This window comes from Argiope bruennichi, chromosome 9, assembly GCF_947563725.1.
Source record: "Argiope bruennichi chromosome 9, qqArgBrue1.1, whole genome shotgun sequence".
NCBI lineage: Eukaryota > Metazoa > Arthropoda > Arachnida > Araneae > Araneidae > Argiope > Argiope bruennichi.
In genome coordinates this window covers 53,626,877-53,649,303 of record NC_079159.1, presented here as the reverse complement: position 1 = coordinate 53,649,303, position 22,427 = coordinate 53,626,877, and the positions used below count along the sequence as shown (strand labels likewise).

The 22,427-nt window shown below is 28.4% G+C and overlaps 2 protein-coding genes across 3 annotated transcripts in view; one reads left to right on the top strand and one right to left on the bottom strand.

Annotated features, from left to right (window-relative positions):
• Positions 1 to 22,427, bottom strand: part of LOC129985348 (FH1/FH2 domain-containing protein 3-like) — a 130,478-nt gene that overhangs the window by 92,877 nt on the left and 15,174 nt on the right. The window lies entirely within an intron of this gene.
• On the top strand, positions 3,807 to 16,766 carry LOC129985349 (acetylcholine receptor subunit alpha-like). Its single transcript, XM_056095346.1, has 7 exons — positions 3,807 to 4,114; positions 5,105 to 5,265; positions 11,067 to 11,111; positions 13,165 to 13,268; positions 14,211 to 14,447; positions 14,809 to 15,107; positions 16,210 to 16,766. The coding sequence occupies exons 1-7, from the start codon at positions 4,045 to 4,047 to the stop codon at positions 16,536 to 16,538; spliced, it is 1,245 nt and encodes a 414-aa protein (XP_055951321.1). The 5' UTR covers positions 3,807 to 4,044; the 3' UTR covers positions 16,539 to 16,766.

The window sequence follows — 22,427 nt, the reverse complement described above, 5'->3', positions numbered from 1 at the left end:
TATTAGTTATCAAATATTATAAAACCACTTTTTTTCATTTATTATATGATCTCCACTTTTTAAATGTTATTTATCGCTTATTTGAATGCCTCATTTTCTCATATAGTCATCATATGTTTCTTTTTGTACATATTTTGTATTAAGATGTCTTTAATTCTTAAAAGATGTATGGTTATTCCTTGTAAGGCTCCCATGTTCTTTAATCCTCTATTCTTTAATTTTATTTATATGTATAATATTGCAAACATCTTAGAAATAAAATATTTTTTTTAAAAAAAAGCATTGTTAACAGTAAAAGTATGCAAGCATCTTAAAAACAGTAATAGTATTTATTAACAAAAATTAGTGACCAGTAATAATAATCTTCATCAAGAAAAGGAAGAAAAATTATTCTAAAAAAGCTGATAGCCAACTAATTGTAGAGACAATAATACTTTTTTTTTTACCTTTACTAATATTACCGAACTTTTTAAAATGAAGTTATAAACAAATTTTCTTCGTAATTCAAGAATTATTCTAATTAAAATTATTTTACTACAAATCTTAATTGATACAAAATTTTTAAAAATAACTGAATCAAATAATCGCAATTCCTACGCATACAATTTTTCTGTATACTAATTCAGAAAATTAAAGAGAAAATTTAGAAATTCTGTAAGTGCTTTATAGAGTAAATTTGCAAACGATTTTTTTTAAACTTTTTTCAAAGAACTAGAACTCTATATTTATATTTCATCTTTAAATGATATCTTTTCTTGGAATTCAACTTCCAGGTTTTTCATTTGTAGAATTTTATAATTTATGAAAAGTTGCAGATATTCTTTTAAGATAAGATTCTTATTTTAGCCATGATCTCTATTTTGGCTTCCGTGTCATTAGACTGAGAAGGCGGAATCAAGGCTGTCGAATAAAGGGGAAAAAAACTACACTGTTGTTCGGTTAGTGAACTTGAACGATGTCCTTCAACTCTTCATTCTAAATGACACTTTTTCAGCTTACTAAACGAATTTTTGCACGAGTTTGTATGTTGCCAGAAGTGTCTTAGGCAAATACTAGTTCGTATTTCGTTTTCAGACAACAGTGCGAGAAAAAAAGAAATTTGACGTGCAAAATAGTTTATTTTCGTAACCACGAGTGCGATACCTCTTCTATAAATAACAGTGTTTTTTCTTATTTTATTATTAATTGTTATTTTTTGACACATCTATAAAATGCCAATTTAAATTTAATCTCAAGTTCAATGATTTTCTGAGATAAGATAAATAGCAAAATTAGTTACGGAACATATCTATATTAATGAGTATTTTCAAAGAATTTTTAAATCACCATAACGAGTTTGTCTTCTATACTATCTAATAATATAAAACCTTCTTGTTTTAGGAAGATGCTATCGCCGTAATTCAATTAAGAGTCCGTATTTACTTCCTGATTCATGGATCTAAGGATTTTTTTTTTGCTGCATGTATTTTAATCTTAATATTAAGAAAATAATTAAACATACGTATAACAGATGTACAAATCAATTAAATGGTTGAAAATTGGATCATAATTTTAAAATATTTCACTTTCTGTTTTTGTGTGTGGTTTGTCTAATAGAGAATTCAATAAATTCATTGATACCTTTTTCATGCTTATACGCTTTCTTTTACGTTTTTAGATTGAATTATCTGCTTATTCACTCACTATATAAATAGTATTTACTTAGTCATGTTAAAAAAATTGATGGACTAAGTCTTATAACAAAAAAAAAGTTTTATTTTAAATTATATTTTTTAAAAACAGAGCATTCTGATTGGTTATCTATATTTGCTAAATGGCGAAATCAGTTGGAAAGTAAAATTCGTAAAATCGGATCAGCCGTTGAGGTTAGGGAATCTATCAAAGTTTTATTTTTTTTTATATATCTTTCTCAAATAATGACAGGAGGATACGTTTTCAACGGTCGCTTACCAAGTATAATGAGCTTTTTGATTTAATATTTCGTGAAATCGATGCACTGATATATCGGGGACTGAATATGGCCGGAGGTATTTATCAGTATTTTCCATAAAGAAGGTAATGTGAAGTAGTATATGTGAGATTTCTCTCAAAAATAGGGGATTTTGAGTGAAAACGATTATTAACGAGATATCTAAATGTATTGAGCTTTAATAAAACAAAAATTTGCAAAATCGGAGCAATATTTAGAACTGTGGAACTGGTTCTTTAGTTTTTTCCAATTATTTTAGTTATATAGATATTTTTACATCTTTATGGAAGTTTCGTCATCATGAAATCTGTGTAGAATATGTCCTAAGAAAGTTAGACAACAAATTAGGCCTCATATTCATGAACACGACATTTCTAACATAAATTAGTAATTAATGAAGAATTAGAATTATAAACATTTTCAATACAACACAATTTTTAGTTTTTTGGAGTAGATTTGTCGAGATACAAATTATGATAAAAATTATAGATCAAATAGTTCAAATTAAAGAATTTTTTTTACATTTCATAATTTCAAATTGGAAAATCTACATAAGAAAAAAGAATAAAAGTTCGGAACCTTAGAATTCTGGAATACAATTAGTGCCTTTAAAAATTTGAAAAGATTGACACTCGAGAATAGAAAATACTAAAAACTATTCAATTTATTTTTTATAAATTAAATTTTCCCCCATTTTTCCATGCATTCGTAATTGTTTAATAAAAGAAAAACAAAACATGCTAAAGAAAAATGCTTATTATATTGAAATCTTTTTCTAAGATAAACTTTTTGAGTGTTGTCATGCTATTTTGCAGAATAAATTTGTAATCTATTGATCTTGAAAATTAAAGCCAAATATATTTCATTTACGCTGTTGGGCGAAGTAACGATTCCAACAAGCCAATTAATGAGATGCAGCCCCAAAATTAGATTCGAATATAATATAAAGCTAATTTCTCTGTCTACCTCTTTATAGTATCCGAATTTAAAAAGCTCATTGATAATAACTTAGTAGTATAGAATGTTAAAAAAAATGTTTTATCCTTTAAAATTTGTTTTAGATGATAAAACAAGAAATAATAGTATCATTTGGAGAATCGGCATATATACGCAAGAGAGTGAAGATTCAAACTTTACTTAAGTAAATATTGTTGCCTCTTACCATAATTTGAAAATGCCCAATATTAATAGTCAACAGATCATTCATTAAAAAAAAAATTATAAGATTGTTTTCTGCTTATGATTTTTTTTTTCTCTTTCTCCCTGGAAGAATCTGAGAAATATGTACATATATTTTTAACAGATATAATTGCTTAATTAAAATGCATTTTATAAAAATAATATTTCAAACTTACAAATAAAATAGATTCTGCTAACGCGTTGGTAATAACTTTGCTCCCTCGCGATTGTTAACAGCTTCGAATAATTTTTTATCTCCGTTTCAACAGCCTATTTCAAAACAGAAAGTGATCCCATATCAAATCCTTACTTGTGCTAAAATATCTATTGTGGCATCTTTAGTTGATAAAAATCATGTCGCATATTCGAAGATTTAATATCTAATACTATTTTTAACTACTAAATTTACCACGTTTAAAGAAATCAAAATATTTTATATGGTATAAAAAAATTATTTCGTAACAAAAAAAATTCGAAATTATAATGTTTCTAAAAAAATTATTTTTTTTTTTTTATCTTTCGATTCTTATACTGATTTTGAAGTGAAATAATTTTCTATTCTGAGTTGAATTCTTGTTTGCACTTTCATACAAACTCAAAAAATTATTTCAAACAAAGCAATTACAAAATATAAATTAAAGAAGCAAAATCAACAGTTAGCTACATCAAAAATGCTTAATTATGTAAGAAAGAAAACAAGGCAGGATTTTATTTCTTAATATAATTGAAACTTCATTCGCAAACGAAACTTCTCTTTCAAAGAATGGTCAAAGCTGTCACCGATGTAAGCTGATACTAGTGGATGGAAGGTGCAATTTCGCAGCTGTAGCATTCATTTGGTTCCAAAGAGAGGCAAGGATTAATTAGAACAGCATAAAAACGCCTGTTTTTAAGTGATGGAGATGGCTTTGGAAAGAACCAGATATTCATTATTTACTTTTATAATAGCATTAATATGGATAAATGGTGAGATTATATAATCGTATTTTATATTTCGATTAATTTATTTTTTGTATTTCGATTTTTTGATAAACGAATAACAATTACTTAAAAAAAAAAGAAGTTTTCTCCAGGTATTCGATAATATTCCTTGAATATATACTTGTTCCGCTATTAATATTAACTGTGAAAAGTAATATTCACCTGGAATTTAAAAAGAACAACACAATATAATAAAAGAAATTTTATGCATTGCTTAAAATCTAAAATTGCATATTTAGTTCTGTAAGACTTCTACTTTTTTTATTAGAGAAAGTTATTTTAAATTTAGCAATAACTTTCATTAGTATCAATTTAGATTTAAAAAGTATTTCAAAACTCGTAGAAGATTAAGAATAATAAAATGAAAATTAAGTAGATATTAAAACTAAATCATTAAAATTTATCCTTTAAGATACGATTGCATTTCTAATGTATTTTAAATTGTCATTGCTTACATCACTTGAACGGAATATTAATTTTTCGAAAGTTATCAATTTTTAAAGCGAATAAAAACATAATTTCAAAAAATATAGGTGATCTTCTTGCAATATATATGAAGTGGGTAAATAAAAAAAAATTACATTGTGTAAAACTCAACAAAAAATTTTCTTTTAAGGATTAAAAAAATATCAAATTAGTTAAAATATGTCTGTTATTTTATTGAAATTAACTATTTCATGAAATGGGGAAACTCGTCCAAATGTCACTAAAAAGCGGTAAATAAATATGTTTTTGCAATATCAAATCTATTCTTGTCTGAATTTAACTTGGATGAAATGCGAATTGCTATACAGAACTGATACTAAATCTGTAAAATTTAAAATTATAAAATTCAATTTATTTTGAAATTTTATGAATTTGTTGCTCAATTTAAGAATATGATTTGAAAATAATATTTAATCGACTATCAATGAATCGTAGCTGATCATTTTTATTATGTCTGTCTGATAATTGTTTACTTTTTCTTGACATTAGTATGCGTGAAACAAATATGTTGCGAACCAGATACTACAACTCAGATGCAGAAAGTAAAAGAAAAGATCCTGAAAAACTATGATAAATATATTCGACCGACGAATGGAACAAATACAACCGAAGTCCATACTGCTTTCATGCCTCGTCAAATCATCGAATTTGTAAGTGTAAACTTAAGTGTTTCGATTATATTTTAATGATAATCAAAAGAAGTATTTTTCAGTAAATGCAAAATATTTTTCTTGAGATGAAAAAATGTTATTACCGTAACCGATCTCTATGTCTTATCCAAGTTTTCACACCAAGCCATTAATTATAACATTGTTGATATTTTTCTCACCATTTCTCATATTAGTTTTATTTTATCGGTTTGGATCACTAATCATTTTTTTTGTAAAAAATATTCTGTAAAAATGTCTAATTATGAATCAATTTGTCAAAATATGCTATTTTAAAACCATCCACCAAAAAAATTTTTATACTAAAATTAAAAGTGCAGTTCTGTAAATTTTTTCAAAATATATTTTTATTTAAGTTTTTTTTTTTTTACTGAACTTCTAATTTTTTTAATCAGAAGAGACTGAAAGATAGCGGATTATTTTTCAATCAATCCAACCGAAAGCGCTAAAATTTCATTTTTAGTGAACGAGCGAATTTGATCTCATTACATCAAAAACCTTTATTAATAAAAGAGATTGAGAAAACATTTTTCAAAAATATAAATTATAGCTTAGACGCTAAATTTAAAAAAAGGAAATAATGGTAAAAATGTGTTTTTCGATCTTTAGAGTGGTGACTCTTCAATATTTCGAGTTCAAATTTTTTTTTTTTTTTTATGATTATAATACTTCTTATATACTTCGTTATATGGGAAAGTAAAAATCTGAAATAACAAGAACGGAATAATAGGGTATAGGCGTTTGTCGAACAAATTTGCGGCATCATTCATACATGTAGATTGTATTTTCAGACTTATTCACCGTTCTTTTTAAAATGAACTTTAAAAAATATGCTTTTGACTTGTGACATGGCGCCGATATGAATATTAAAATTTAACATATTAATTTAGAATATTAAAATTTAATGCATAATAAGAAATTCCTCTCATGGCATGGAATTACAAGCAGGTTTCATATAATACTCAGACTCGTAATTCTCATAGATACATATAAATGTCAAAAATGTAAAATAATATTTCACACCCAAAGAGTGCAGCAAAATAATATGAGATCAACCATTATTTCAGAAATCTCTGTATCTGTTCACTTCCTTACTTCCAATTATCTATAATAAAAATTTAAGCATCAATGCTCTTTTGTCTGTTAGGATTGAGTAAAAGGTACATTATTTTAAAAAATTTAGAGAACTAAAGCATTGAAGTGACTCTCGAATAATAGTTAAAATAAGGCGAGCATCAAATTAGTGAAAATTACTCTTACTATGTCAATATTTTCTAAAACAATAAATCTGCTTATTCAGTGACAATCCTTTTTATTATATTAAATCCTGAAATTTCCTGTTGCCTTCATTTTAATATCGATATGCCGCATAAAATGACATTTTTCCGAAACTTTCACAATTTTCTAAACTCTATTTCATCGGAAATACACGATTTTAAAATGTCGCAAACTCAAATTAAATCTTAAATTATTTTAATGTTATTTTTTATTTATGATAATAATCGGTAGTTCTTTAATAAGGATGTAATGACATGAAAGATCTTTATCCGGTATTTGTCAATGAAATTACAGAAAGCATTTTCACAAAGACTGATTATAATTTTTAACATCTCGAAAGATGTCCTACATTAATTGTTGCATTTGATATTCAGATTTATTTGAAGCCATTTGGATGATCCGACTATCAGATACAAATCGTATGGTGCAATTCATAAGTCAAAACTGAATATATTTTTCCTTCAACGTCAAATTATTATTTTCTTGTATACGAAATATAGAGAAAGTATTGTAGTCTTCAGAAAATTCGAACGCGTTATTTTGACAAATATCCACGCTTTAGAACTACTTGAGTTCGAAAAATACATTTTTGAAAAATGTCCGTCTGCTTGTGGCAAAGATAATTCAAAAATTCTTTGAGCTATACAGATGAAATTTGGTATATGTTCTTTACACTAAATTTGTAGATTTCAAAATCAAATTTTGAGCAAAATCTTTTCACAGGATATCTGTTTTTTCCTGGCTGTTCGAATATAAATTAACAAGGTAACAACAAAACAGAGAGATATATATGGAGAAAATTCAGTACATAGATTTAACATCTATGTTACAGACACTTATCAAATTTTGAGTCAAATCCAAACAGAGGTTGGCCGTCTGTCGGTCTATGATTTCAGAAACTTGTAAACGCGATAACTCAAAAACTCAATGAATTAAATACAGCAGATTTGGTACTAGATTTTGTGACTAAAAGTACAACTCCGTGCCAAATTTTTATTTTAGTCTGTTGGGAAAAATGTGACTAAAACACAAATTCCATTTTCGAATACCATTAACTATTTGCCAGGGATTTATTGCCAAAACAGTTCCCCAAGGATCACGGGATAGATTCAGCAAAAATGCTAAATTCCCGCCAAAGGTTAATGTTTCGTAATTATTGTAGCCAGTGACATGCAAGACATTCTCTACCTTACCCAAGGTCTAATTTTTTTTTCCAGTTGGTGGCACTGTAAAGAGTATACTCACTACTCACTCTGGTTTTTAATTGCTTTTTATAAACCATAACAAAAGCTGACCCTATCTAAATCGTGAACACGATGCTGGAGGGTTAAATTTGTAAAAATTCAAACATCACCGCCCTGTTAATGCAAAATGAAAGTTTTCAACGTGAAGTAATGGGTTAGCTTTGTTATCTGGCAGCGATTCAACAAAGAAGTTCACTGTAAAACCATGGTAGACTCTCAAAGTGGAAAATATATATAATTATATTTCTAGCAAATCTACACCTATAGTATGCTGATAAGGAATTGCCACGAAAAGGAATAGCGAAGCATAGAAAAATACATATTTAAATGTTTCATGAAAGATTTTTGTTTTTTATTATAATTTTCACATTTTTCTAAGACTGATATATTTGATCTAAAGATTCCACGGATTAAAATAAACTGTATTACTAAGCCTTAAAAATAACCTCAAAATTAAATTAAACAATCAAATTCTTTCTTTATTTATTTTATTTTTTTTCTACTGAAACAAGCATGTTGAATGATCATTTTGAGAATAAGGACATATTGACCCAATTTTTTCCACACTTCAATCGACAATATTTGGAAAGGCCTTGACCAACTTCACTCAGAAGTGAAAGAAAGGCTTCTGGAAATGAAATCCTACTGTCTTCACAACTGTTTAGTCTAACTGTTGTTGCTTTCATTCTCTCTTTCAACAGTTAAAATCTCTAATTTTGCTTATGGTGCACCCAAAAAGTTTACAATATCTGTAATAATTTTCATTCCCCATTTCAATAATCCGATGCCAATATTTTAAAAAAAGAAGTATTACAAATAGAGAGGAAATTATAAAACTGATGCACTGAAAGAAATTCAAATTTCGTTGATAATTATTTTAGAATAGATATTTTGAATTAAGAAAATTAATGAATAAAAAAATACAAATAATATAATGAGAAACTTATAAAATTTGATAATGAGAGAAATTGATTAATTAAATCTTCAATAGAGTTTGAATTTTCAATTAAAACTCAAATTCTTTAGATCTCAATGTATGTGTTTTCATTGTTTGCTTCTTTTTTTTTCAAGAAATTACTGTAAGAGCAAATAGAAAATTTCAAATTATTCTTTTAAAGCGAATTTTATGCGTTGCCCTATTAAAAATACCAAGTCTTCGGTGCCATTATTTGGTCCAAACTATAAGAAATAGTTTGGTTCAGAAATTTAATGAAATTTCTTTATACTCTCAGTATCTTTTGTTTTCTCAAATGCGGAATTAAAGGTTTTGATAATACTTAACTCCTAAGGATGAAAGCGATCAATCTTATTTATGATCAGCAAAAATATACGTTTCTACATTACATATTTCGAATACAGGCTAGTTAGATACGTACCTACTGCTTTTTTAGCAAATTTTCTACTCTTTCTAAATTAAATAATTTCAAAATCAATAAAAAGCCAAATCATGGCCATAAAATCAAGCGCACCTTTTCCAATTTGTCTTAGAATCATAAATCATTTGAATGATAGCCATCATAACTGAACAAAGAATTTGAAATCAGAGTCCATTCCCTGGCTACGGAGGCACACCTCAGAATTAGTTCGGCCTCAAAATATTAAAAGGAAAATCCGCCCTACTTATGAGACGATTTCATATCCGCGTACTTGTGATGTTTTCTCCCCCCCCCTCCCCGGAAGAAAGCGAAAGCTATATTCATAAGAAAAATAGAATTATAATATCGAGGGAATTATAAATACTATTTTCTAATGTTTGCAAATTCCAAAATTACAAAGAGTGCAATATTTCTAAAAGAAAACAATGCACTGTTACATACTAAAATTCTGCCATTAATAACTGAAAATAGAAATATATAGAAATGAGTCTAGAAATATATATTAAAATGAAATTATATTTATTAAAGTACAGCAATGGTTTCCGATTATTTTTTAAAGATTATATCAGATTAACTGGTCCACAGTGAATCAAATAACAAAATGTCCGATTCCGTCATTCCCATTATCATGTAAATAATGTAAATATGACGCATCAGAAAGTAGGTAAAACTTAATTGTCAGCAAAATAATTGCTGCTCAATGTAAATGATTGCTGACTTGTCGTAAAACTTAATTATCAGCAGTCATTTACAGGCGTAGAATTAGAAGAAAAAATCTATAGCAGCCTATAGTCCCCCACTCATAAATGGAGCCAGTGGTCATCGTATTAACTGATAAGACAAATTCCATAGAACTTTTTAAAATATAATTGCCATTTCGTAATTGAATATGAAATCTTTACATCCCATGTTCATGATATAAAATTTTAGATTAGATATTTGCTTCTTAATATCTGCCTTTGACGGTAGAAATATTTGATTGGATAAAATAATCTGTTTTAGACAACACTCTCTTATGCATGTACTTATCTATATCATTTAATTTTTCTTAAAACGATAAAGAATTAAAGCATTATCCCTTTTACCTAAATTTAAAAAAATCTCGAACTCTAGTCGAATCTTAAACGTATCAGCGTAATAAGTTTGATTTATCCATTTTGTTGCCATCGACTTGAGTGCATTAGTCGGTACATTCTGTGTATAACGATTTTTATTTTACATAATTTATAGAAGAAAAAAATTATCTGGCTTACTTTCTCTACATTTAATTACCAATATTTGATATGCGACATTTCTTAACTTCAAACAAAAAATATTTTTTCATGTAAGATGTTCGTATTATGCATTCCACAGAAAACATACCAGTCTAAAAACAATATCACACTATGAGCTGTGAAAACTACAAAAGTTGAAAGTTGAAGTTGAAAATTGCATTTGTGTTAAAATATCCTGAATGTACAACACGTGATCATATTAAAGATAACATCCTACTATGTAACTAATTAAAAGAAAGCAAAGTTCAATAGTCAAGATTTCAGTATAATAATCAGTTAAGAGGTAACAACATTTACAAATATTTACTAAACACTTTTTAATTCTTTAGCAGAAAGAAAAGTCGGAATTATCAATCAATTAAATAACACTTCAGAATTTAAATGAAATTACAATTAGTCTGATCTACCTTTTGAAAGATTTCATTTCTAAAGAATTACCTGGTTTTTGACAGAATAAATCCTAAAACGTTTAAAAGATAAAACATGAGATACAATCAGTAGCAACATATCGTTTTTTAATATCTTGTTAACAAATTACACTTCATTTTAGTGCATATTTTTTTTCAGTCTTGATTGGACATTAATCTTATTTTATTTTTACTTTATTCTAGAATGAAGACCTTGCCATATTTAGCGTGGACTCGTATCTATTTATGGTAATATCAATATTAAATTTCAATCACTTTCTTCTAAGAGACTAAAAATGAAATATCTTAATATTTAAAATTCCTATGAAATGCCTCCTTTTTTTTAAAATTCCTTTATAACGCTTTACTGGTCGCACAACAGCTACATTCTTTACAATACAACGTAATTACTTTGATCAGCAACCAAAATTATTATTTGCTTGCTTATTTCAGTTAAAGTTTATTGTTATTATATATTTTTTAAATCTCATAATGCGTGCAATCCAATGTCCCCCTACAGCTACGGCAGTAAAGTGCTAAAGGTTAATAAAAATTTGTGATTTCCTTGGTCGGGAAATAAAAGAAAAAATAAGTGGAGTATTTAAAGAACTTTAGTGTATCAAGAGAATTTAGCTTGCTACAATTTTATAAATAATAAAATTTTTTACCAAAAAATACTCTAATATAGAATACTTAAAATAAATACTCAAATGTAATGTTGAAATAAAATAAAATGAATAACTGATGTATGTTTGAAAAAAAACTGTTAAGCTGGTTCACTATTTTTCATTTTTTTTTCGGCATTAAAAAGTTAAATCATATGGATTAGACAGTTATTTACTCTTTTGCCGGGTTTACACTAGGCCAGTTATAAGATGGCCAGTAGGCAGCGCATGCGCAAAAAGGGGCTGATTTATGTTTGCCACAATTTCATAAGATATTCAGGAGTTCCATGTTAGGCTATAAATGGTCGTTTTGGCGTCCCTGAAATTTTTCTTTTTCATTGCGTTTCGTATTAAAATAATGGATATTTACACAAAAAAACATGGTAAAATTTAAAAAAAGGTTGACATGCCTAATTTGGAAAACTATAGAAAAGAAATGGCAAATGAAATAAAACAAAAACACAACCTTACATCTGAAAGAACAAATAGTAAAAAATGTCTGATTTAAGTGATTAATTTTTTTCACGCCAAAAAACCAGTCAAATTCTACAAAAGCGTACGCAATAGAAAAAAAAATACAATTGTTGTCCCATCTGGGCAATTACTTGCCATCGACCGAACAGCATTTTTCACCTTTTCTACGCATGCGCTGCCTACTGGCCGTCTTATAACTAGCGAGTGTAAACCCGGCATTATAATGAGACTCAACTAGCTAATTGAAATGTTTTGGTTTTTACAAATGACTGACTTATTGTGAAAATAATTTCAAATGCGTGTATAGCATAATTAATTATTAAAATTGTAAAAAAAAAAAAAAAACCAGTATCCTCAATGCAAACATTATGTTTCTTTCTCTAAAACTGCATCTAAAACAAGCATAAGAAAACTACGAATAAGAGCTAAAAATACAAGCTCTTTTTTACAAGACTCATTCCATTATAAAGAAATCAAATTACGCGTAACCTTTCGATTTCGATAAATGAATATCAGTTGAGCCATACTAGAAGGCGCCAAAAAAGCGTAAAAACAAAATTCAATATTTCTATTTATTCTGTAAAGTTCATTGCATTTAATTTGTTAGATTAAATGGTATTTAATGTTAGTAGAGTAGAGAAAAAATGTAATTGAACTTAGAGATAGACATTTCTTATTTATTTTAATAAAAAACTTTATTTCCCTCCAGAATAATTTTAGAATTGATTGATAATGCTGTAATAATAATTCTTTGGCCTCTCTAAAAAGCATTAAAATAATAAGTAGAAAAAAAATTATAGTCGACAAAAAAATTTCAATATAAAAATTTACTAAATAAAATATAATGTGATGGATGTGCGTTAGTACTCAGAAACAAATAACATTATATACTGAAATCGAAATCTTAATTCCTTGAATAAACATTGGAGTTTGCTTTTGAATCATGGAATCATTTTTCAAGTAAAATATAAATTATTTCAGATAAAATCCAGGTAGTTCAGATAAATTGGTAAAATTGAAAAAAAAGAAGTCATTATTAGTAGGCTAACTATAAATTTTCATTCTGATTCACAGACCCATTCGAATTTAGATATTGTAAAGTATTGCATTTTATTGATTATATTGATATTTTTTCCTTATTTTGCCTTTCAAAATCTTCGCAGACATGGCTAGATCCTAGATTACAGTGGAATACAACAGATTATAACGGTTATTTACAACTCCCAGCCAGCATGATTTGGGTTCCAGATATAACTGTACACAACAGGTAAAAACAGAATTTTTTTAAAATTATTTAAACTAAGATTTTCTGCAGAAATAAGAATTTATTATTGTAATGCGACTAGATTTAAGACTAAAATACGGTCCCCAAAGTTGAATTAATTTTGGGCGATTTCCCGCCAAATATAATCTTGATAATTTTACATTGCAACCCTAAATGCCATTTGTTAACGTTTTCTGCTAGCCAAACAAAAGGAAAGTTCTTGGGTGAGAAACCAGCCATTAATCTTAAATCATTCCTGCAATGTTTACTTTTTTTTTTATCATGTGAGAACATGATGTTGTTTTGGTTTGAGGTTTTTGAAGCTACAAAATGCACGGGCAGAAAAATGGCGATTTATGGTTTTTAAGGCATCAATTTTTCGCTTTTAGGGTTATTAGAAAATGATACTGTCTCAATTGACGACTTATCGCCAAATTAAAGTTGCAACCTGTCACGAATGTCCTCCATGTATCCGATTCTCCTTTCTGTACAATAAAGGGCAGGGCTGCAAGAAATTATTGCCCGAAGAAGCACATAGAAAACGGGAATCAACACATAACAGCGTGGGGAGGTATATAATTTTGTATATACCTCCCCAGGTATACCACAACAGGTATATAATAACTTAGTTTTTAAAAAACTTTCATTTTCAATTTTTCTGACTGGCAAGAACTTTTGGAGTTCGAAATATTTTGAGATAGGGAAAAAAAACCCATCACTTTTCTAAAAATTAGCGATTGTGCAATATAATTGTCACATAATTGTTTCAAACCGGTTAAAACTGGTTAATGACTTAAATTAATTAAGACAAATAATGACTTTAAAAAATAATAATATTCTCACATAATAACTTGAAATTTGAGATCAGATTTCAATTTTCCTTTTTTTTTTTATCTTTTTTTTTCTTTTACTATATGTTTTTTTTTTCTTTTACTTTATATATAGTCACAGTCAAAGTGTGAATCCTACTCAAGAAGTTCTTGTAGCTTTCGATCAGACTGGTAGGGTATGGTGGGTTCCACCAATACTCACTCAGACCTCCTGTTCAGCATTAACCGCCGCTTCTGCAGACAAAGTCGAGTGCGTCATTGCGGTCGGATCCTGGATGCATGATGGATGGGAGATTGACTTCCAGCACTCTGAATGGCTTATTTTAGACGAATTTGAAAATATAAATCCCAGGTAAGACTAGTTTTTACTTAAGGCTCCTTCTATACCAAGTTAAACCGCTTTTATTACTTTTATTTTGCAACAATAATGAGATATTGTCAAAAAGCACATTAGGGAGATACCTTTCATAATTTTTGGTAAATATTTTTATTTCACATATTTTATATTGTTGCATGGATACGTTGCGTAAGATCTTATCTAAATTGATAATGCTCGACTTAAATTTGCTAAATTTCTCGTTTTTGTGCCTTTGCAAAGTAAGAAAAAATCAGATTTCTAGACTTCCAAAGCGAAATTTCTCAGAAAGAATTAGTGCTAATTTTGTTACTCTCATTACTCGAATTTATCGTCAATTATTGAATTTATCTTTCAGATGGGAACTCATTGAATCCGAGGCTAGGGTTTTTCGAAACGTAACTTACTATGAGTGCTGTCCTGAACCTTACTTGAGTATTCAAATTTTTTTCCCGATGAGACGACGATCTGTGCCAGCCATAGATGCTACCAGGGCTTCTTGTATTCTGGTCATGCTCCTCACACTTTCTATCTTCTGGCTGCCCCCTGATTCTTCCAAGAAAGTTTTACTTGGCGGATTCCTTTTCTTTTCTCTCAATGTCCTTTTGGTATATTTAGGCAAAGATATCCAATCGCCCACTCTAGCTTCTTCAGCAGGTAAGTTGAATTTAATGGTCTGTAATAATCCCTCTGACAAAAATGAAAAGGCTTCTACAGTGGTGTCTGTAGCTTTGTATTTCGTGTTAAATAAACTACTTCATAATTACTTGAAGAGATCCCCTTTTATGTGTTCAAGCTCCATGTAGAAAATTTTACATTGCGTCCCCCCCCATATATCATATTACTTTCATGATATGATCGCTTTAGATAGCTGAAACAAATACGAGATATATAATAATGATAAAAAAAATTTATTTGTTCAGTACTTCAATTTCTGTATGGGTAGTTACCTCAAAGTTCAGGATGTAATTTATAATTTAATTCTCCTAAAATCAACTTTCTATGCAAATTGTAATAAATATATATTCAAAAAATGTACAGATGGAAATGGGCAAGGTACGCAAGTCTTGATACCTTGCTGGTTATAAAATTATCTACAGTTATCTGTCAGATAAAGGCCATTTGAACCCGAAGTGAGAGTTTCTCGAAACGTGACTTATAATGATTGCTGTCCTGCATCTTAATTGAGCAATCAATTTTTTTTAATAAACCAAGATAGATTCATCTGAAAATATTCTCTATACTTCTATATCCCTTCAAATTCTATACTGATAAATTACCATTTTTATTTATCTACAACAATGAAAGTCCTCTAAAATTAATTGCTTGTCCGGCAAAGGGAAAGGAAGTCAATCTTGAATACTTGATAAGAAGTCACTGGAAAGAAGTCACTTGATGAGAAGTCTTACCATGATACTGCATTGATGTAGGATAGGGTTACCTTCATTCCTCTTACCGGTAGAATGTAATTCCACCGGTAAGAGGTTACGATGGCCGGTGATAGCTATGAAGACTTCATCTTTAATTTCCATGCAGCTGCCGCGATGACACTCTGATGTCTAGTTAGGGCAGAGGTAGTTTACTTACGGTTAAGGTTAAATTTGAGGTTAATGTTTAATCTGTTGAAGTACAGTAATAAACGTTCATGCACTTTGTTTCAAACGCGATAATTATAATTAAATAATAAGATAATGCATTAATAAGAATATTAGTAATAAGTTTATTTCCAAATGAGAATTTAATGCTTTTTATATTTCAGTATCATTTGTGAAAACGACTATGTACTTGGTTGTTTTGGCAATTCTCGTTCAAGTCTTCATTATCATCAAAATTGCTTCTTTGTCTGGCCCTTCTCGTCCGTCTCCAACTATTATACATTTCCTGACAGGACCACTTGGCAAATATACTTGCTTGAGATCGCCATTATCAGAAGACAAAGTATCACTGGATCGTGTGCAACTAAAAGAAGATGCTTCCACTGTCGAATCTTTCACTGTCAGAGACGAGTGGAAACTTGTGGCGGCTGCAGTTGATAGGGTTTTCTTCGTCATTATTGGTATAATAATGATTGCTGTGCACCATTTGTAAAAACAGAAGCTTGCCAACTAGATATTCTTCTTTAATAAAACTGACTTTATTTGAGAAAGAAATGTTGAAGCACTTTGTAAAACAGGCTGAATTATTCAAACTTCTAAAGATCTAAAATCTCTTTTTATTACTTATTATTACTTCGCTCATTTTTAAAAGTATTTTAATAATTGCCATTAATAAATTATGTTGTTATAATGTGATTACTGATGCAGAGTAAAAAATTCTTTCATATTAATTGTTAATAAAAATTTATTTAATCTACTTATATGAATTTGTTCTTTGTTTTGCTGTTGAATTTATGAATAGAAAATCTTTAATAGGACTGAAGCCTAAATAATGTAAGAAAAGGGTCCAAATGTTTGGATATTATTCTTGTATAATTGTTATTTTTTTTATAATGCAAAAAAATTGTTATTTGGATCATTAATTCAGGAAAGAATCATGTTTGGAATGAAACTATTTTTAAGAAATATTTTTTTCTTTAAATTATTTTAATACTTTACAGGAAATTTTCTTCTCAAATGAAAAAATTGAAATTCTATACATAAATAAAAATTGCATATTTATTTCTTTATTTCTTTTACGGTTTCTTATAATTCTCCTCTAAAATTAACGAATCAGAACAAATAAGAAAAAGTCAGAATTTATGTGCTGAATTTAGTACGAAAGATTTTATTAATTAAATTCATTTATCATGCTTCAAAATTTTTCGTCATACGAATACTACGAAACAGATTTTTTTTTTTAATTTTTGAAAAATAATATTTTTTATTAAATACATTCATGCACTTGGCATTAAGTCATTAAGGGATTACTGAATATTTAAAATTGCTTTATACGAAGAATTAATGAATCCATGGTTCACCGTAAATTTTTTAAATAAATAACATATGTCACAATAAGTTTTAATTTAATAATCCAAAATTTTCAAAATCATTTAGTATCTTCTGAAACGAAATAGCATTCTTCTTTCTGTTCATCATTTATTTTTCATAACTGATGATTGATGAAATAGTTTCTTAGCATAACTCTTTTGTAACAACAACTACATAGTTAAATGTATGTTTCACTAGTATAGGCTTATCGTTATATGAATCTACTTGCTCATTTAAGATCTTTTTTTGAATAGAATTTTTTACTGTGTCATTATTAAATTAAATTAGTTAGAACTTTTCATTGATTTTGAAGATACTATATACCTACGTTTTCTCTTGTGAATCAACTATAATTGTTTCGAAGTTGTATTTCAAATAATCGAAACTCGCAAGTAAAATGTTTCAAAACTTGTAAGTTTTAAAGCATAGAAAAGAACGTGATTCAGAATCTACAATACAAATTTTTATTACAAAAACAATTGGCTGATAAATTTATAAGTTAATAGAAAGGCAAGATGAATTTTACGAAAAAATGATCCTTATATTTTAATAAAGTTTTAACAATCATTATCAAGAAAATAGGTAATTAAAATGGCGATTATATTCAGCATTAGTCCACCATTATTTGTCACATTCTACTCGAAGCATAGTCGAAACGAAAGAGAGTGAAATGACTTTTACCATTTATTTGATGTCGTTTGGTCAGAATTATGATTTCCAAAATAATAATAGATTTTTAAATTTTTATTTCAGATTCTTACAGGATGAATTTATATTTTCAAGTAAATTATTAATTATACAATATAAAGGAAAATAAAATATAAAATCAATTATTGAGATTAATTTAAAAATAATTTATTATAGGCATTTACTTCAAGATTTCATTCCTAGTTATTTATAATTTTAAAAAATCAATTACTTTATATGGGCAGAAAAATGAATCAAAATAATAAAAGTTATTATTAGGTGATGATTCGAAATGATTCTATTCAGAATGATTCGAAAGACTACCGGCACATTTTCAACTCTTGGTCAAGCATGTAAAATAAATCAATTTGCATAGAAATCTACAAGGAAAATATCATGTGTGCCCTGTAAGATGAGCTGTTTGGTTTAAAATAGTTGGGTGACTCCAGTTCTACAACATAACTAAAATAGATTGCATTTTACAACAAAAGTCAGAAGCTAGATCATCAAAGATTCGTTATGGTCGATCACTGGAAATGTTCCAGCTTCACAAAACCTTCGGTGTAAACGCGTAAGTAGTTCGAGGTGGTGGGATACGTCTGAAAATCTTTCAGGATACAAACGTATCGGTGCTAGTCCATTTTCATTAGCTAAATGCGTATCTTCCATTTCAGCATTACTATCCAAATGCAACCTCTTTTAACTAAGGTTTATAACGGGAATAACACTGGAATTGCATAATTCATTTAAGAAAATGTTCTGTACTGCTCATAATTTTTCATTTATATGTTCCCGAGTAAAATGGATTTGTTTTGCATACTAGGACCAAGGTGGAATAGTAATAAGGTTTCTGCTTAGGACTCGGAAAATTTTAATTTCGAACTTGATTCCACTGAAGAGCTCCTTGTGAGCCTGGTGAAATTAAATGCATGGGGACCGAACGTTATCCTTCTGATGGCTTGCTCATTCAAGTGTCACCCTCGTCAAGACCCCTGGTTCAAAATTTCAAAGTCCATCCTCAAATGGCCCTTTGTCTAAACTAAATTTGTTTTCAGAGTCTGTCCAATCCTTAAAGATTTGTTGGGGTTTTATTCCAATCTTTAATATAGTATACACGATTCGACAAAAATATCAGTCGATAGCCTGTTATATTGTAGGGCAAATTTTATTTATAACACAAAACTACAAATGCTATATTTATTAAAAGATAGATATACTCTGAAATTAATTAATTGCTAAAGTGAAAAGGCCATTCGATAAAGTGATGAAGACATTTTAAAAAAAGCATTTCTTCTGTTTTTGTTAAGGATATATCAAAATAGTACTCAAAACTAAAAATTTGATTATTTCGACTCAAAGAATCTGCTCATAGTAAAAGAAAATGAGAAATTAGGATTACATATCATGGAATTTTTAAGATCAACGTGTGAATTACAAATTAATATTAAATACTATACTAACTAATATCATGCATGCTTACTATTTACTTTTACACGAAAATGCTGATAAAAAGGAAGTAATCTCCGCAATTAATCAAGAAAGATTCTCTTTTAATTATATAAATCCATAAAGACTGAAAATTGTAAAATGGATTTCATAAGTATTTTATGAAGATTACTGCTAATACGAAATGCTTCTTTTTTCAGCTTCAGTTTTACCCGGACGTACAGTTGTCGAATAAATACAGTTTAGTTCTGGGTTAGAAGCCAAAACGATCAATTGACAGAAGAATTGAAACTATTTTAAAACTTGGCTTGATTCTTATTCCCATTCCTTCATCGCTGGGAATACAGTTTTGCGATGAAATTTTTATTCTTCATCCCGAATTTGCACATTATTCAAACTGAAAAACGATTACTCTTTCTCTTTTTCCAATTTCTGGAAGCAAAACATAAATTTCGAAGTATCCTGCCCATTTTAGCTTAACTGAAAGACCTTAAGGAAATGGAAAATGGAATGTTCTTTTTCTCAGGCGGAGATTTTTTTTCTTTCATATCCTATATCTTTTCAGATCCTTTATCTTTTTTCTAACATATATAAATGAATGAATGGACGGATATTGACCCACAATCTGGTCAAACACGGCTTTAGTCATCAGGTCGTAAATCCGAGATATTTTCCGAGCTACTGATATAATAACGGATATATTGTTGTCAATGCCTTGTACGTCATCGACGAACAATAATTACGAAATATAAATCTTTGGCGTAAAATTATCATTTTTAGTGAGTATATCGTGCAAATATGTATTTTGGATGCCTTTGGGCCGACATTGAAATCAAAATTTAGCAAGGAATTACAGTTGCAATTATCAAATCGTATACTGCATTTCAATGATTTATGTCATAACGTTTATGAATAATTGCGTTTACATGCAGAACTATAGACCGAAAGATAAATTTCACAATTTTGGTTCAAATTTTGATAAAAATATACATTTTAGATTCTAAATCTGTATATCAAATTTTATTCATTTAGTTCTTTACATTTTGTAGTTATCAAAAATAGTTATCGAATAGCCAAATGGACAAACTTCCTCTGAAAGGATTTGATTCAAAATTCAAAATAAATTTGCAAATTTGTACTAAAGTTCATATACCAAATTTTATTTGTCTAATTCAAAACGGTTTTGAGGTATATTCACAGATAGATAGACATACTGAACTCGGGAAGGGTTGGAGACTCGATAATATCTGTAATTTTTTTTTTTTTTTTTTTTTTTTTTTACGATTACAATGTTTACTATGTATTTTTTATACGAGAAAGTTAAAAAAAATGCACAAAAATCACTATTTCAATATCAAAGAAATGATACATTCATACGCAAAAAAATATCGTTATATTGTTAAAAAATTATTGATAATATGTAGTATTATTATTCTTGAATTAATTCATCTCATGAATTTTCAAAATAACGGATTTTTTAAAAGAAGAAAGAATTTCAAATTTATATTGAGATTAAACATATTCTGTCAATGTGTAGCATAAATTTAAATATCGGATTATCACTCATATGATCTTCCATTTTTATATGCGTTTTACAATTGAAAAAACAATCTTAAGCTAAAAGAATTAAAATTATTGAAACAAATTGAGGATTTTTTATTCAAATTATCAAGGCTAATTGGTAATAGTTTTGAAAAATGTATCTTGTATGTATTAGAACATAAAAATGTAAATATTAAAAATGTATGTATTAGAACATAAAAATGTATTAGAACATAAATGCAAGACATTGGCATTTATGTTCTAATATTCCAAAAAAAAAATATGCTTTTCAACGGATCTTTCTTATTCCCTCTTTCGAAAATCAAACATTTCTGCCAGTATTGCACTTGAAACAGATCCTTCTGCTTATAAATAATTATTATGGGCTCTATTTAAGAAGAATCAAAATCATGCATAAAATACCATTACGCATATCATCAAACATTTGAGTGCATATTGAGGATGCTATAAAGTAATATTAGAAGCAAAATAAAAAAAAATGCTGGATGATTAATGGATTTCGTTTAAGCGTTTGATGAGTATCACGTGACAATGAATTTACTCTATTATTCCTCACCTTTATTACAAAGCATTGTAAAAACGAGGGAAAATATTCAATCTTAATTAAATGTTAATCAATTCGTTAGCCTTGACATTCTTGGACACTTTGCTCTGTTACTACTCATTAAGCAACTCCGAAAAATTCTATTCTGAATAGTGATTGTCGCAATCGAAGTTTCTTCTTTGTCGTTCTCTTAAATCTAGAGCGGTTTTTTGTTGTTGTTTTAGCTCAAGTTGTTCACTGTTTAGCTTTTGTTGTTATTTAGCTTTGTACCAAAAAGCTCGACCTCTTGATTTTGCTGAGTCTACACACTGTAGATCTCCTTGAGTCCGGAAAACAAATTTTTGGAATTTTGTCTGTCCGTCTGTCTGTGAACACGATATCTCAAATGCTCCTTGAACTAGATGGATTAAATTTGTCCAACTTTCCAAATAAAAGATATCATAATAAATAAGAAATAAAAAGAGTAAAATATAATAATAAAATTTGGTATACAAATTTACTATCTCAAGTGTAGATATGTATGAATGTTTGAATCAAATCCGTTAAGAGGTTGACCATTTGTTGGTCGATATCTCTGCATATAAATGCTACCTCTTACCTTATAAACCCCTGCAACCTTCATAAACCTCTGTACTGTATAAAGTATAAATGCGGTCAATTAAAAATGTAATGACTTTGGTAAAATTTGGTAATGGTTTTAAGACTACAATTGTAGTCTGTATCATATTTTGATTCCAATCGGTGAGGTAAAAAAGGCTACCAAAGTACATG

Bases quoted from the DNA above. Each gene is read 5' to 3' on its own strand.
- LOC129985349 (XM_056095346.1), top strand. From the start codon at position 4,045: ATGGAGATGGCTTTGGAAAGAACCAGATATTCATTATTTACTTTTATA. The intron at 11,112-13,164 runs GTAATATCAATA...AAATCTTCGCAG, and splicing joins TGGACTCGTATCTATTTATG to ACATGGCTAGATCCTAGATT. The intron at 13,269-14,210 runs GTAAAAACAGAA...CTTTATATATAG, and splicing joins GATATAACTGTACACAACAG to TCACAGTCAAAGTGTGAATC.